A 14477-nucleotide genomic window follows, 5' to 3' on the forward strand; every position below is an offset into this window, starting at 1 on the left:
GGGTCTGGGGATGGTAGAGTGTACGCAGACCTAACCTCCACCTTGAAAGGTAGGGCGACTGTTTTCAAAAGATCCTCGGCTCAAAAGAGGAAAACAAGATAAAAGGGCCAGATAGGGACAAGCATATCGAAAACAAGATGAAAACAAGGAATAACAAAAGTGAGAAAGTCATGGTAGATTAACTATGATCTTAGGATATTATGTGACAACTGAAAATTCGAATAACTTTGATTCAATCTATGTCTCATGTTTCAGGAATGAAGGTGGAGTACTATGGTTCCATTGTACAAGAACAAGGGTGATATTCAAAACTGTAATAATTACAGGGGTATCAAATTGCTAGGCCACACTATGAAGGTTTGGGAGAGAGTGGTGGAGATGAGGGTGAGGACTCAGAGAATCAGTTCGAATTCATGCCGGAGAGGTCGAGTACTGAAGCAATTCATCTTATGCAGAGACTAGTGGAAAAATTTAGAGAAAGAAAAAGGAATCTCCATATGGTGTTCATTGACCTTGAAAAGGCTTATGAAAAAGTTCCAAGAGATGTTCACTGGAGGTGTCTGGAGGCTAAAGGTGTCTCAATGGTCTATATTAGGAAGATAAAGGATATGCATGTTGGAGCCAAGATTCAGATTAGGACGGTGGGAGGTGACTCTGAGTATTTTCCTGTTAAGATGAGACTACATCGGCGATCTGTGTTGAGTCCTTTTCTTTTTGCCTTGGTGATGGATGAGCTGACAAGGTCTATTCAGGAGGAGGTTCCATGGTGTATGCTATTTGCAGATGACATAGTTTTGATTGATGAGACTCGAGATAGAATTAATGATAGGCTGGATGTTTGGAGACAGACACTGGAGTCCAAAGGGTTCAGATTGAGCAGGACCAAAACAGAATACCTAGAATGCAAATTAATGTTGCGATGGAGGAAGAGGGCATGAAAGTAAGGCTTGCCACTCAACCTATCCCCAAGACAGAAAGTTTTAAATATCTTGGATCCATCATCCAGAGTTGTGGGGACATCGATGATGATGTCACGCACCGCATTGAGGCAGCGTGAATGAAATAGAGGCTTCCCTCTAGAGTCTTGTGTGATAAGAAAGTATCATCTAAACTTAAAGGTAAGTTCTACAAAACGGTGGTTAGATCAATTTTGTTATATAGAGTGGAGTGTTGGCCAGTAAAGAACTCTCATCTTCAGAAGATGCATGCGGTGGAGATGAGGATGCTGAGATGAATGTGTGGACACACTGGGAGTGATAAGATCAGGAATGAAGTTATTCGGGAGAAGGTGCGAGTGGCATCTATGGCAGACAAGATGAGAGAAGCAAGAATGAGATGGTTTGGGCATATGCAGAGGAGGGGTATCGACGCCCCAGTTAGGAGGTACAAGCGATTGGATTTGGGGTCGGAGGGGTAGACCAAAAAAGTATTGGAGAGAGATGATTAGATAAGATATGGTGCTACTCCATACCACCGAGGACATGACCTTAGATAGAAAGGAGTGGGGGTCGCATATTAGGGTAGAAGGCTAGTAGGGGTAGAATGGTGTCTGGCTATGTGCCGATTTAGGGTGGTCGTAGGTCTAGGTGTGCCTTTATAGTCATGTTGTTACTGCCTTTGATTATCACTTTATCACATTACTTTGCTATCGTTATTGTTCTTGTTCTGTAAAATTTACATCGTTATCGTTATTGTTCTTGTTATTGCCTTTGATTATCACATTACTTTGCTATCGTTATTATTCTTGTTATTCGTTTTTGTGCCTTTATGCTATATATTTTGTTTTTTTCTCTGTTACTTCGAATTGTGACTTTTGAGCCGAGGGTCTTTCGAAAACAATCTCTCTATCTTCATGAGGTAGTGGTAAGGTCTGCGTACATCCTACCCTCTCCAGACTCCACTTATGAAATTTCACTGAATATATTGTTGTTTTTGTTGTTTATGTCTCATGTTTGATATTGCGCCTTTGAAGCTAAACGGGCTCTTGTAATAATATCGACTGGTAATGTTTAATATGCCAATTTTGCCACATGTCGACTTTCAATTCATTCATCTGCCAAATTCAGATTTTACCCTATTGAATTAATTTAATCTAATGTAAATTTAAATAGTAATAAAACTGACTTTAGAGAAGGTAAAATTGTCTTATATATTATAGGACAAGGGAATATAATTTCTTGGTCAGGAGATGCACAAAATTTTCAATTAGAAAGCTGTTTACTTAACTTTTTTTGCCCAAATAAATGAGAAGGCAGAGTAATTGAAAAAACAATTTTTGGTAGGGATGATAAACTTCTTTAATTCTATTTTGTTTTCCTCTTGAATTATATTGTAAATTGTGAATAAATGAAATGACCTAGTCAATATTGGAGTCTTAGTCTTGGTTTTAATATTTCTAGATGTATTAGAAAATCTTTACCATACCTTTCTAAATTAATAACGATCATTATTTTATAAGTGAACTAAAAAATTCCTTTTATGATTATCAAAACTCAAGTTATCTAAACAATATAAACACCTAATTTGTGGTCGTGTTATTTTGATCATTTAATCCATGATATTACTATTTACCGAAATAATTTAGAAATAATATAAGATGAATATTTTTGTTGATTAAAAATGGAGAGAGTAAATGCGATTTTCATCAAAATATAAAATGTCTAATGTGTTTTTCATCCGGAGAGCTTAATATTTTAAATTTAAAACAAATTAAGTTGATATAATCTATGATTTTTTTCTAATTATTAACGAATTTTGGGAACTTTAGTGTATTAGACACTTTTTTTAAGTTGAAGGCCTTATTGGCCGAACACTATATAAGAAAATAAATATGATAAAAGTTAACTCAATAAATAAAAATTATTTAAGATTATATAGGGACACAACAACTTATTTTTTAATCAATGTAAGACAATCTAATATTTAGGACGTCCAAAGTTGTGTATATTGAAAGTGATCAATATATATATATATATAATATGTGTGTGATATTGTATAAATCGAAAATAAAAATGATTTGGCCTGACACTAATACCATTTTAAGAAAATATATAGGCTATGGTTAATTTAGACTTAATAACATAACTTACTCATAAGGTAAGACTTGTAAAATATTTTCAATGATTCTTACTTTTATAGATCCGATTAAATTTTTTAGATACCTCCTCTATTTCATAATATTTGTCATATTCTATTCTACGAGAGTTAAACTAAATTAATTTTGATCAATATTTTAAGATATATATATATTTATCATATTAATATGACATGAATGATAACTTACAACCATTTTTTAATATTTGAATTAAACTATTAAATTAATTTAATTCAATTTATCCCAAAAATTAGTCAATTTGATTTCGAGACATTATTATATGACAAATAATATAGGATGTATGAGTAATATTATGAAATGTATAAAGACATTATTGTCCATGTATATCCTTTTGGATATATATTTATCTTTTTAAAAATCTTAAAGTGGAGTGGTTCTTGATCATCCTAATGAAGTTTATCACAAAAGGCATAAATTAACATGAAAACATATATGTATATATGAGATCTCAAAGCTAATGTTATACAATAACAGCACACAATGAAGTCAAAATTTACTGCCAAAGTTGGAACAAATTATATTGTCAAAAAGTTATCAAATAGACCTTATCCAACTTAGCATCAACTATATTAGGTGACTAATTACTTAAATTGATGAGAAAGTCTAATAATGCCTTTTTGCCAACTCACTTATATGGAGGAATATAAACTTATATGGACATAATGTTAGTATCAAAAAATGATAAATGCATTATATTTCTTTTTTAGATAAAGTTTTAACAGGTTAATTTCTCATATAATTACTGAATTATATTTACTATAACTGCAAAATTGTTAAACTTTGTCCACTATACAATAAAGTCATAAAATTAATAATTTATCACAATTTTATCTGTTATTTTCTCCGTTTCAAAAAGAATGATCTGTTTTTCTTTTTAATTTATTTTAAAAAGAATGACCCCTTTTATTTTTTGATAAAATTTTAATTTCAACTTTCCACGTGATATATTTAATTTAAAACAATAAGATAAAAAAATATTTTTTATTTTCTTAAATTTCGTACTAAATTAAATCAGGTCATTTTTTTAAAACGGAAGGAGTATTAAACTTTATCTACTCCTAAATGAAAACATAGAACATATCCAATGGATAAACTTCAGTTACTTTTATCCATATTAACTTTTTCCTACCACCCACCCCCGCGCTTCCCCACCCCCACCTCTTTTTTTTTTTTTTTTAATTTTATAAAACTAAGGTATATACACATCTTACCAAAACAAAAGCAAAAAACTAATAAGCGAAACCAAAATTAGTCAAGATTTCACTAATTAATAGTCAAAACTTTCCGATAATCGCTATTTTCTCCGTTCACTTTTATTCGTTCAATATACTAAAAGTATATTTTTATTTTTACTTGTCATTTTTATCATATCTAACCAAAAAAACTTCTTCTTATTTTATCCTCAACATTTTTTTTATCAGTAATTACTCTTTTCCCAAATTATTATTTACGATGAAGGACTATTATATAAATTAATATAAATATTATGATAAAATATGCATACTAATCATCATTTCACTTTAAAAAAATTCAAAATAAATAAATAAAAATAAACATAGATAATTATTACCTTAAATTAAAACGTAGGCAAATTTTATTTCTATTTCGTAGAAGTAGAAAATTATTGTCAAAATGATAGAATATACGTAGATGTTATCCCTACTTCACGGAGATAAAACCACTATTTTAAAAGATTATAATGTAGGCAGATATTATCCCTATCTTTTTCTTTATATATATAACTATTAATTTAAGATGGATAATATAAAAAAAAAGTAATTAAAACTTTTATACTTTATTCTCTTTACATTTTTTCCTCACTCATATTCGCTTTCCTATTTCGACAGTTTAATTTTTGATCCTAAACTCGGACATAAAATTTTCTAATATAAAATTTATATATTTAAAAATTATGTATAAATTATTATTAATTATAATAATTTTAAAAATATAAATTTTTTTAATTAAATCTCGAAATTTGAATCAAGAGTAATAATTTTGTCGACATTTAGAGGCAAACACGCATAAGGCACCAGCTGTTCTATTTATTTATCCAATTCACAGTGTCGATTCGTCACAGCTGTTAAAACCCAAAAGGTCCTCTGCAAAACGTGTTGCTAATTTTTAATGTTTTTTTCCTTCTTAAAGATATTCCCTTTTTTTTTTTTACCAACTACTTTAACAATAGTTTTTTTTTATTCTAAAGTCCCATATCGCGATGAATGAAATCCCATATTGGAGATAGATAATTTCCTTTTAGATTCTTAATATGACTTGAGGCGATCCTTTCATCTTGATTAGTTAATTTTTGAGATTGAGTTACGTTATTATAAAATTCACTTCTTTAATATGATATTTGAGTCAGATTTTTGATGTTGGACCTTCGGATAAATTATTATACCAAATAGTGTCTAGGCGTAGGGGAGATCCTTAGATAGATTGTTCAAGCATCTAGTATCGGATAGTGTATGGTCGTGTGGGGAATGATTAATGGAATCTCACATCAGAGATGGATGGATTTTTTGGACTCTTTGTATCGTTTATGCAGCTATTTTCATCTTTTGAGCTAAAAAAATTTTAAGATTGGATTAGACTGAAGGTTCATTTTACAATATGCATTGGGTAGGACTTAGCTTTAAATTCAAATTTGTACTGAGAATTCAATTATCAGGAGGTAAAACGTTTTTAAATTCTATCATCGCTCAGAACTTGAACACGATACTTTTAGTTAAAGATGAACAAAGTGCTTACTACAATCACACTATTTAGATTATCACAAAGGATAAATCGAAACACTATTGATCTTCTTAAGAGGCAGGGTGGAGTAGGAAAAAAGAAAAAAAATACTTTTTTTCCTATTCATTTTCAAATTGTCTCCCTTTTAGTGACTTCTCTATTTAATTCTCCAGCTTGTTGCAGGTTTAATGCTTTATAAGAACAAAGTGAAGTTGTTGAGAACAATTAATTATACAAGAAAAATTCAACAAAGCTTTTAAAATAGTATTCTACCTATTTATTGTGTATAAATTAATATGAATAAACTTTTATTTCCAATCAGTATTTCTACGAAAATAAACTTATTATTAGGATTATTGAGTGATATATTGAGGTTAGAATGGAAATTAACTAACTAACGTATTCTAGTGATAACATTGCTTGTGAAGTCTTTATTCAATTGATGTAAATATCGAGGTGTGAATAATTTTATTCATATTAAATATAGTGAATTTTGTTAGAAGTGAAACGTATTCTAAATATCCTTATTGATTTAAAAGAAAAAGTGAAAAAGTTTGAATTTATACGTGAGTTTTAATAGTGTTTGTGAAGTCACACAATATGCATTTATTCAGTTTGTGTAAATAACGAGGTGTAAATAATTTATTTTCATGTCAAATCAATAAGTGAAACGTATTTAAATATCCCTATTGATTGAAAAGAAGTGTGAATTATGTATCTTTACACTACTATTTTTTTTTTAAGATTACGTTCTACTTAATTTGGATCAATTCACACTTTTATTAATTATTACCATATTGTCTTGTATTTTTATACTTGAGCCTATGAAAATCAATGATCACAAAATATAATGAAATGTAAAATTAAGATATTTCATATAATTCAACGGATACATTTTACCTATTTACTAAAGAAAATTGTTATAAGCCTCATTTAATTGGCAAAAAGAAAATTGCTATAAGCCTATAAAATATGAAATTGTTTTGCTTACTAATGTATAATAACTGGAATTATCCCAAAAAATATAATTACAATTTCAGCTTAATTATATCTACCTTTTTTTTTAAAAAAAAGATAATAAGAATTGATCCCACGACTATTTGTCTGACTTTCATCTTTGTTATAGACTAATATTCATATCTATATCTTTTTTTCAATTGCCTCAGGACCATAATATATACAATAAATATGGATAGAGATGAATTAATGTTGGGTTATCAAAAAAATTTATTAGCTATGGACAATTTAACGTCAAATTAATGATCATATTTGTCTCTAATTTAACCAAAGTTTTTTTTTTGTATTTCTTTTCTTTCTAATATAAAAAAGATAATAAGACGATAAATGTCACAGCCAATACGTAACTCCTTTGCAATTATATTTTTATGCATGATATCAAGCAAAAATAATAATAATATATATTTCAATAATAAGTTGGGAGAATTTTGAAACTATTATTCATAATTTGATTATTTTTGTTACTAAATTGATCTAACAAAGTAAATCAATTTTCTCACTTTTTTTTAACATTATAAAACATCAAGAAAATCGAGTAAGATCGGGTGGGGTTGGACAAAACCAGAGCGGATCTAGAGATCCACTTACGAATTCACGTGAATTCAATAAATTTTATTGTTATTTTATATTTATACAAATAAATTCGCTAAATATATATAAATATATGATTGTGAATCAAATTATTTTTGTAGAATTAACTTGAGTTCATTTTAAAAATCTATAAACTTCAAAGCATGGATCTATCTCTGAGCACAGAACAACGTAACCAATTATTATTGGTACCTACGTAATTTACTAGCCATTTTTTAATTGGTCAATTATATAACTCTATAAAACGTGATATATGAATAGAATGACCATTAAAAATATTCTCCCTAAACAATCTCTACAACTTATTCAAACATTATAATTTCGTGCTATCACTATTTTTACTCAAAATTTAAATTTTAAAATTAGTTTTCTAAACTATTGAAAAGTACAATCAAAATAAACAGATCGAATTCCACAAAGCCAATTGAATTTCTTACCTATACAATTTTATTATTATTTTTGTCGTTATATGACTCAATAAAACGAGAACTATAAGTAGTAAGATCACGATATTTTTACCTTTCCTTTCCTTTTTTTCCTCAAATAATGTTGGTTTTATTTATTTATCCATATATTATACACTAAAAATAAATTAAAAACTATATATTATTCCCAAGATAGAAAAAAGAATCCTAGTATTTAAATTAGACCAATAAGCACCACTAGTAAACTTCGTGTAAAATAAGACCACGTTATCTAACATGTGACCTAATATAATCCTATAATAAAACCACCCCCAACCTCTCTACCCCCACATTAAATTTTTACATACATATTGACCCTTAAACATATAATTATACAAATTAGATATAGTGAGAGAAAATAAAGATTTTTTAGTGAGAGAAAAGCGTTACAACTACACCAAATAGATTAGAAGGAAATAAAATTTTATTTTCTTTTAAAAAAAAATCTCATTTTTTTTTTTAAAATTAAGAAGAAGATATATATGATCTTGTCAAATCTTGACCATCAAAAAGTAATAAAAATCAAATCTTGGCCATCCATTAGTACTCCACCCTACCCCCACAACCCACAAAATCTCAAACCTTTCAAAAACCCATTTACGTAGTAACCCATATTGGTGTAAAGTCGGTCTTGTTCCCCTTCGTTCTTATCCTAAAATCACCACCACCTTCCTTATGTAGAAAATATATATATAATGTATGTGTATATATAAAAGGGTTAATTAAGTTTTTATTAACTTTCCATATTTGGTTTCTCCATGAAACTTTTATATAATTGTTCTTGGTTTTTCATCTAGTATAAACTTTTCATTTGTAACACCCATAGATAGATAAAAAAGAAGCAAAAACAAAAAATTCTGAAAAAAACACCCTTTTGATTTCATCATTTGAATTTCAAGAATCCATTGGAGTTTGCTGTGTTTATTGGGGTCTAAAATGGTATAAAGCTCTCAACTTTATCTTTAAAAAGTTTTGATTTTTATACCCAAGTTCTTGATTTTGTGTTTTTTTTTCTGTGTGTTTTTTTTGTGTTTTTTTTTTGTTTCTCAAACACCCTTTTGATTTCACCATTTGAAATTTCTAGAATATTTGGTGTTTGCTCTGTTTATGGTGTAAAGTTGTAAACTTTATCATTAAAAAGTGTTAATTTTTGATACCCAAGTGTTGTTTTTTTGTTTGTTATTATGTTGTCAAGATCTTGTTTCAATCTGCTTAATCTTGATGACTGTTCTGTTACTGATCGGGCTCGAATCCCAAAGTTGATGAATGTTCCAGGGATTATAACAGATTTTGGTGGAGGAGGAGGAGGAGGAGAAGAAGAAAAGGGGGAAGTTTCACCTGGTGTGAAAAATGGGAGTAGAAGGATCATTGTAGCAAATCAGTTACCAGTGAAAGCTTATTATAAGGAGGATGAAAAAGAGGGGAAAAAATGGTGTTTTGAATGGGACAGATATGCTTTAGATACATTAATTTTGCAGCTGAAAGATGGTTTGTCACCAGATTTGGAGATTATTTATGTAGGTTGTTTGAAAGCTGATGTTGAATTGAATGATCAAGAAGAAGTTGCAAATTTCTTATGGGAGAAATTTAGGTGTGTACCAACTTTCTTGTCATTAGATTTGATAAACAAGTATTATCATGGCTTTTGTAAGCATTATTTATGGCCTTTGTTTCATTACATGTTGCCTTTGACATCTAGTCATGGTGTAAGATTTGATAGGTCTAACTGGTTGGCTTATGTATCAGCAAACAAGATTTTTGCTGATAAAGTTTATGAGGTGATTAATCCTGATGATGATTATGTTTGGATTCAAGATTATCACCTTATGGTTTTGCCTACTATGTTGAGGAAAAAATATAGTAGGATAAAAGTTGGTTTTTTCCTTCATAGTCCTTTCCCATCGTCTGAAATTTATCGAACATTGCCTGTTAGGGATGAGATTTTGAGGGCTTTGTTGAATTGTGATCTTGTTGGTTTCCAGACATTTGATTATGCTAGACATTTCTTGTCATGTTGTAGTAGGATGTTAGGTTTGGATTATCAGTCGAAAAGGGGTTACATTGGTATTGACTATTTTGGTAGAACTGTGACTATTAAGATCCTTCCTGTTGGTATTCACATGGGGCAGATCCAAAATGTTATGTCGTTGCCTGACACAGCGAAGAAAGCAAAGGAATTGAAAGAGAAGTATGAGGGGAAGATTGTGTTGTTAGGTATCGATGATATGGATATGTTTAAGGGGATTGGTATGAAGTTTTTAGCTATGGGACATCTTCTTGATCAATCCCCGTCGTTGCGGGGAAAGGTAGTGTTGGTTCAGATTACAAACCCCCCGAGAAGTAGAGGGAATGATATCAAAGAGGTTGAAGAAGAGGTCAAGAAGATTGCTAGTGAGATCAATAGGAAATATGGGAAACCGGGGTATGAACCGATTGTTTGTATTAACGGTCCAGTTTCTACGCAGGACAAGATTGCACACTATGCAATTTCTGAGTGTGTTGTTGTTAATGCTGTTAGAGATGGAATGAATTTGGTGCCTTATGAGTATACAGTTTCTAGGCAGAGCAACAATAATTTGGGTAAGGCCTTGGGCCTAGGTCTTAATGGAGAACGACGAAAGAGTATGATTGTTGTTTCTGAGTTCATCGGCTGCTCCCCGTCTCTTAGTGGTGCCATCAGGGTCAATCCATGGGACATTGAGAATGTAGCCACTGGTATGACTTCAGGAGCCATGATGAATGATAGGGAGAAAGAATTGCGTCATGAGAAGCACTATAAATATGTTTCTTCTCATGACGTTGCATATTGGGCGAGGAGTTTCGATCAAGATCTCAAGAGAGCTTGTGAAGAGCATTATCACAAGAGATGTTGGGGTATTGGCCTTGGTCTTGGCTTCAGGGTTGTTGCCCTTGGGCCGAATTTCAAGAAGCTTTCGGTAGCCCATATCGTCTCTTCTTATAAATTGACAAACAGCAGGCTCATCCTACTCGATTATGATGGTACTATGTTGCCAGAGGATAAAGTGGACAAAGCCCCAAGTGAAGAAGTCATCTCAATTCTGAATGGGTTATGCAGTGATCCAAAGAATATCGTGTTTATCGTGAGTGGCAGAGGAAGGGATACGCTCAGCAAGTGGTTCTCTCCGTGTCCGAAACTTGGCTTATCAGCAGAGCATGGTTATTTCACTAGGTAACACCTTAATCTTTATAATTCAAGATTATATTTTTATCTTTGTGCTGTTACTCATTTTCTCAAGTGCATTGTATTTCGTTAAGGTTGAGTAAGGATTCCGATTGGGAATCTCGTCCAGTACCTGCAGACACTGAGTGGGAAAAAGTGGTGTTGCCTATTATGAAGAAATACACCGAGGCAACAGATGGTTCGTCGATAGAGCAGAAGGAAAGTGCACTAGTGTGGCATCATCTTGAAGCTGACCCTGACTTTGGCATTTGGCAGGCTAAAGAGCTTCTTGATCACCTTGAGAGTGTGCTTGCTAACGAGCCTGTGGTCGTTAAACGAGGCCAGCACATTGTTGAGGTGAAACCACAGGTATGGAAAACCGACCCTTAATGCAATGATCCTTCAAATGGGATGCAAAATCATCATGTATGTCTAATGGGATGCAAAATCATCATGTATGTCTAATATTAATTAATCTATTGCAGGATGTAAGCAAAGGTCTGGTGTTTCAAAGCCTCTTGGCGTCGATGCAAAGCAAAGGGAAGTCACCCGATTTCGTGTTGTGCATAGGTGATGACAGATCAGATGAGGACATGTTTGAAAGCATTGCAAGTTCTTTAGACAACAATTCTCTGCCTGATAATGCAGAAGTCTTTGCCTGCACCGTTGGGCAGAAACCGAGTATGGCTAAGTACTATCTTGATGATCCAGCTGAAGTTGTAAAGATGCTTCAAGGCCTTTCAGCAGCTTCTACAGCAATGCAGCTAGCATCGAAGTCGCCTGTCCATCAAGCTGCCTCTGTCGAAGATCTCCCCATAGTTAAGAATCATGCATCCTTTGTATAGAAAAAAACTTCATAGAATTCAAAGGTATCCAAAAGTACCAGTTGAAAGAAACATAGTTTTTAGTTCTCAGCAAATTTCCATTTTCACAGCCCTTTAGGGAGGAGTTATAAATTTTAGCAAATTTCTTGGTTCATAGTTTACTCTTATGACTTGCCTATGTAAGTTATACACAGTGTAGTTACTGGAGATTATCAAGGTGATAGTACTACATTTTTTGGTTAAATTTATAAATGGCTCATTTGAACCTTCTTGTTTTCGATTCCCAACATCTTAATTCAAAATATTTTTTCCTTAGTTATCTCATGTTCCAAATCGATACCAAGTCATCTTTCCATATGTATCATCAATGCTATAGTAGTTTCTTTTCTTTTCCCCCACCCTTGAAGGAGTATTAATAGTGGTTCACATTTATCTTCTTGCATGACACTATTAATAGCGTTCTCATTTATTCTCAAGCATGATTCGAAACAGATAGGTAGGTTGATAGTGGATGTGGTCAACCACTATAGTAGTTGTACACCAAAAAGTTAGTTCTTTATGTTACCTTTGGAGACATGAGAGGTCTCCATTTGGAACTAATGTGGTTGAAGTATATAACAATGCTTGGTTATGACTTGAGGAATATTGCCAAGCTTAAAGGTTTTTCTTTCTTTATGATATCGACATTAATGTGGTTGAAGTATATAACAATGCTTGGTTATGACTCTTGAGGAATATTGCTAGCTTAAAGGTCTTTCTTTCTTTATGATATCGACATTGATATTGACAATTTTGATGCTAGTAATGATGTGCAATCTGCACTCTTGCTCGATTTCCATCGTGTAAGGAGCTCTTGCTCGAATCATGTCGAATAATGACGAAAGTCGGTGTTTGGTTCGATTTCCATCAAGCAAGTAGCACTTGCTCGAATCATGTCGAATAATGACAAAAGTAGGCCTTAAAAACCCAATGGTGCCGAGTGAAAGGGTTGTCTCTCAACTAATAATATAGGCTCTTGCTTGAGTCGCGTCTAGTGGGGACAAAAGTGGGCTTTAGTAATTTGACAATGTTGAGTGGAAAGGTCATCGCTCAATATATCAAAGTTAATGAGAACCTAATATTACCATGTAATGGACTTGAACTAACCATGACAAGTAAGGAGTGGATCTAGCATGTTTTTTATGATTTCGGAAGAATTCAATAGCTTTGACTCAGATAGTTTATACATGTTAAACTTTTCACTAAATAAGTATATTCATAGAGAATTCAAATTCAATAAATTAAATACATGATATCAAAATTTCAAACTTTGAATTCAGACTCTTCTCTACCTACAAAGCTTGGACATACATAATTGGAAGAAGTCCTGAATTGACTACATCCCCAAATGCTTATCCATTTCTTGGAAATAACTCATAATGGGGCATACTAAAAGCATATCCTAATAGATAATACAGTACTATACCAAGAATGTTCCAAGATATTGCTTCTTCTTGTGAGCCTCTTTTGGTATTGTCTCAAATTTTAACACTTGCATTTTTTACCATTTCAATATAGTAATTGCCTTCATTTTTAAATTATCAAGTTGTAAAAGCGGGCACAAATGTTTGTTATATTATATTCCTTGGGGTACGAATCTTCGTAGACTATAATAACGTGAGAGATTTTGTGTATCGAATTTACTGTATTTTTATTTATAAATAAGATGGGTTGTTCATCTAAATATGGACAAAATTAGAAGCTGTTGGTTCATTTTTGTCAATTCAATGAAAACGTAAAGTTAAAAATAGTTTGGTCTTGGCATGCTTCGTGGCTGGTCATTTTCTTATCTCTTTTGTTAGTACATTTTATTTTCTACATAACATGCCAAAAGACTTGATACAATGAAGAAAAATTCATATTTATCTATAGATTTTGTTTATATATATATTTTTAAAGATAAATTAATTATAAGTTCCTAATATTTGAGACTTATCATTTGGCACTTATTGTCACAATTCACAATTTCGTACTTCTTCCGTATCTAAATACGTGTTATTTTTGCTTCTCAAAATTTAAATTATACGAATTTTGGAGTACTTATTATTCTCTCGATTTTATTTTATGTGACATACTTTATTTATTAGTCAGTTCCACATAAAATAATATATTTTTACATTTATAATCAGTTCACCTTTATAATTTTCATTTTATCATTTGTTTGTTATTAGTAATAGTCACACACTATCTATAGTTTACTTTAAAAAACATAGGTTTCAATTTTTATTTTTTAATAAAATTATGTATCCGATCAAACACGACCACATAAAATATAGAATTGGAAGGAAAGATCATTAGAAAACCTCTTATTAAATTTATTATGATAGGACAATACTCCTTGACAAGATAAGGGACTATTCAAATAAGTTGATAGTACAAACTGATAAATCTTGATTTCTTGTAAATGAAAAGATGTTTTAACAATTAAAAATTTGCGATAGGAACACACAAATAAAAAGAAAAAAAGGGAGAAAAATACTTATTCAGACCAACAAAAAGGTATTTCAATA

The 14477-nt window shown here is 31.3% G+C and overlaps 1 protein-coding gene across 1 annotated transcript; it reads left to right on the forward strand.

Annotated features, from left to right (window-relative positions):
• Window positions 1-8489: 8489 nt before the first annotated feature.
• Window positions 8490-12205, forward strand: LOC129891617 (probable alpha,alpha-trehalose-phosphate synthase [UDP-forming] 11). Its single transcript, XM_055967029.1, has 3 exons — window positions 8490-11113; window positions 11200-11473; window positions 11590-12205. Exons 1-3 carry the CDS (start codon window positions 9108-9110, stop codon window positions 11947-11949), a joined length of 2640 nt encoding a protein of 879 aa, XP_055823004.1. The 5' UTR covers window positions 8490-9107; the 3' UTR covers window positions 11950-12205.
• Window positions 12206-14477: the final 2272 nt, after the last annotated feature.

The sequence above is a fragment of the Solanum dulcamara genome, chromosome 6 (genome assembly GCF_947179165.1).
Source record: "Solanum dulcamara chromosome 6, daSolDulc1.2, whole genome shotgun sequence".
Classification (NCBI taxonomy): Eukaryota; Viridiplantae; Streptophyta; class Magnoliopsida; order Solanales; family Solanaceae; genus Solanum; species Solanum dulcamara.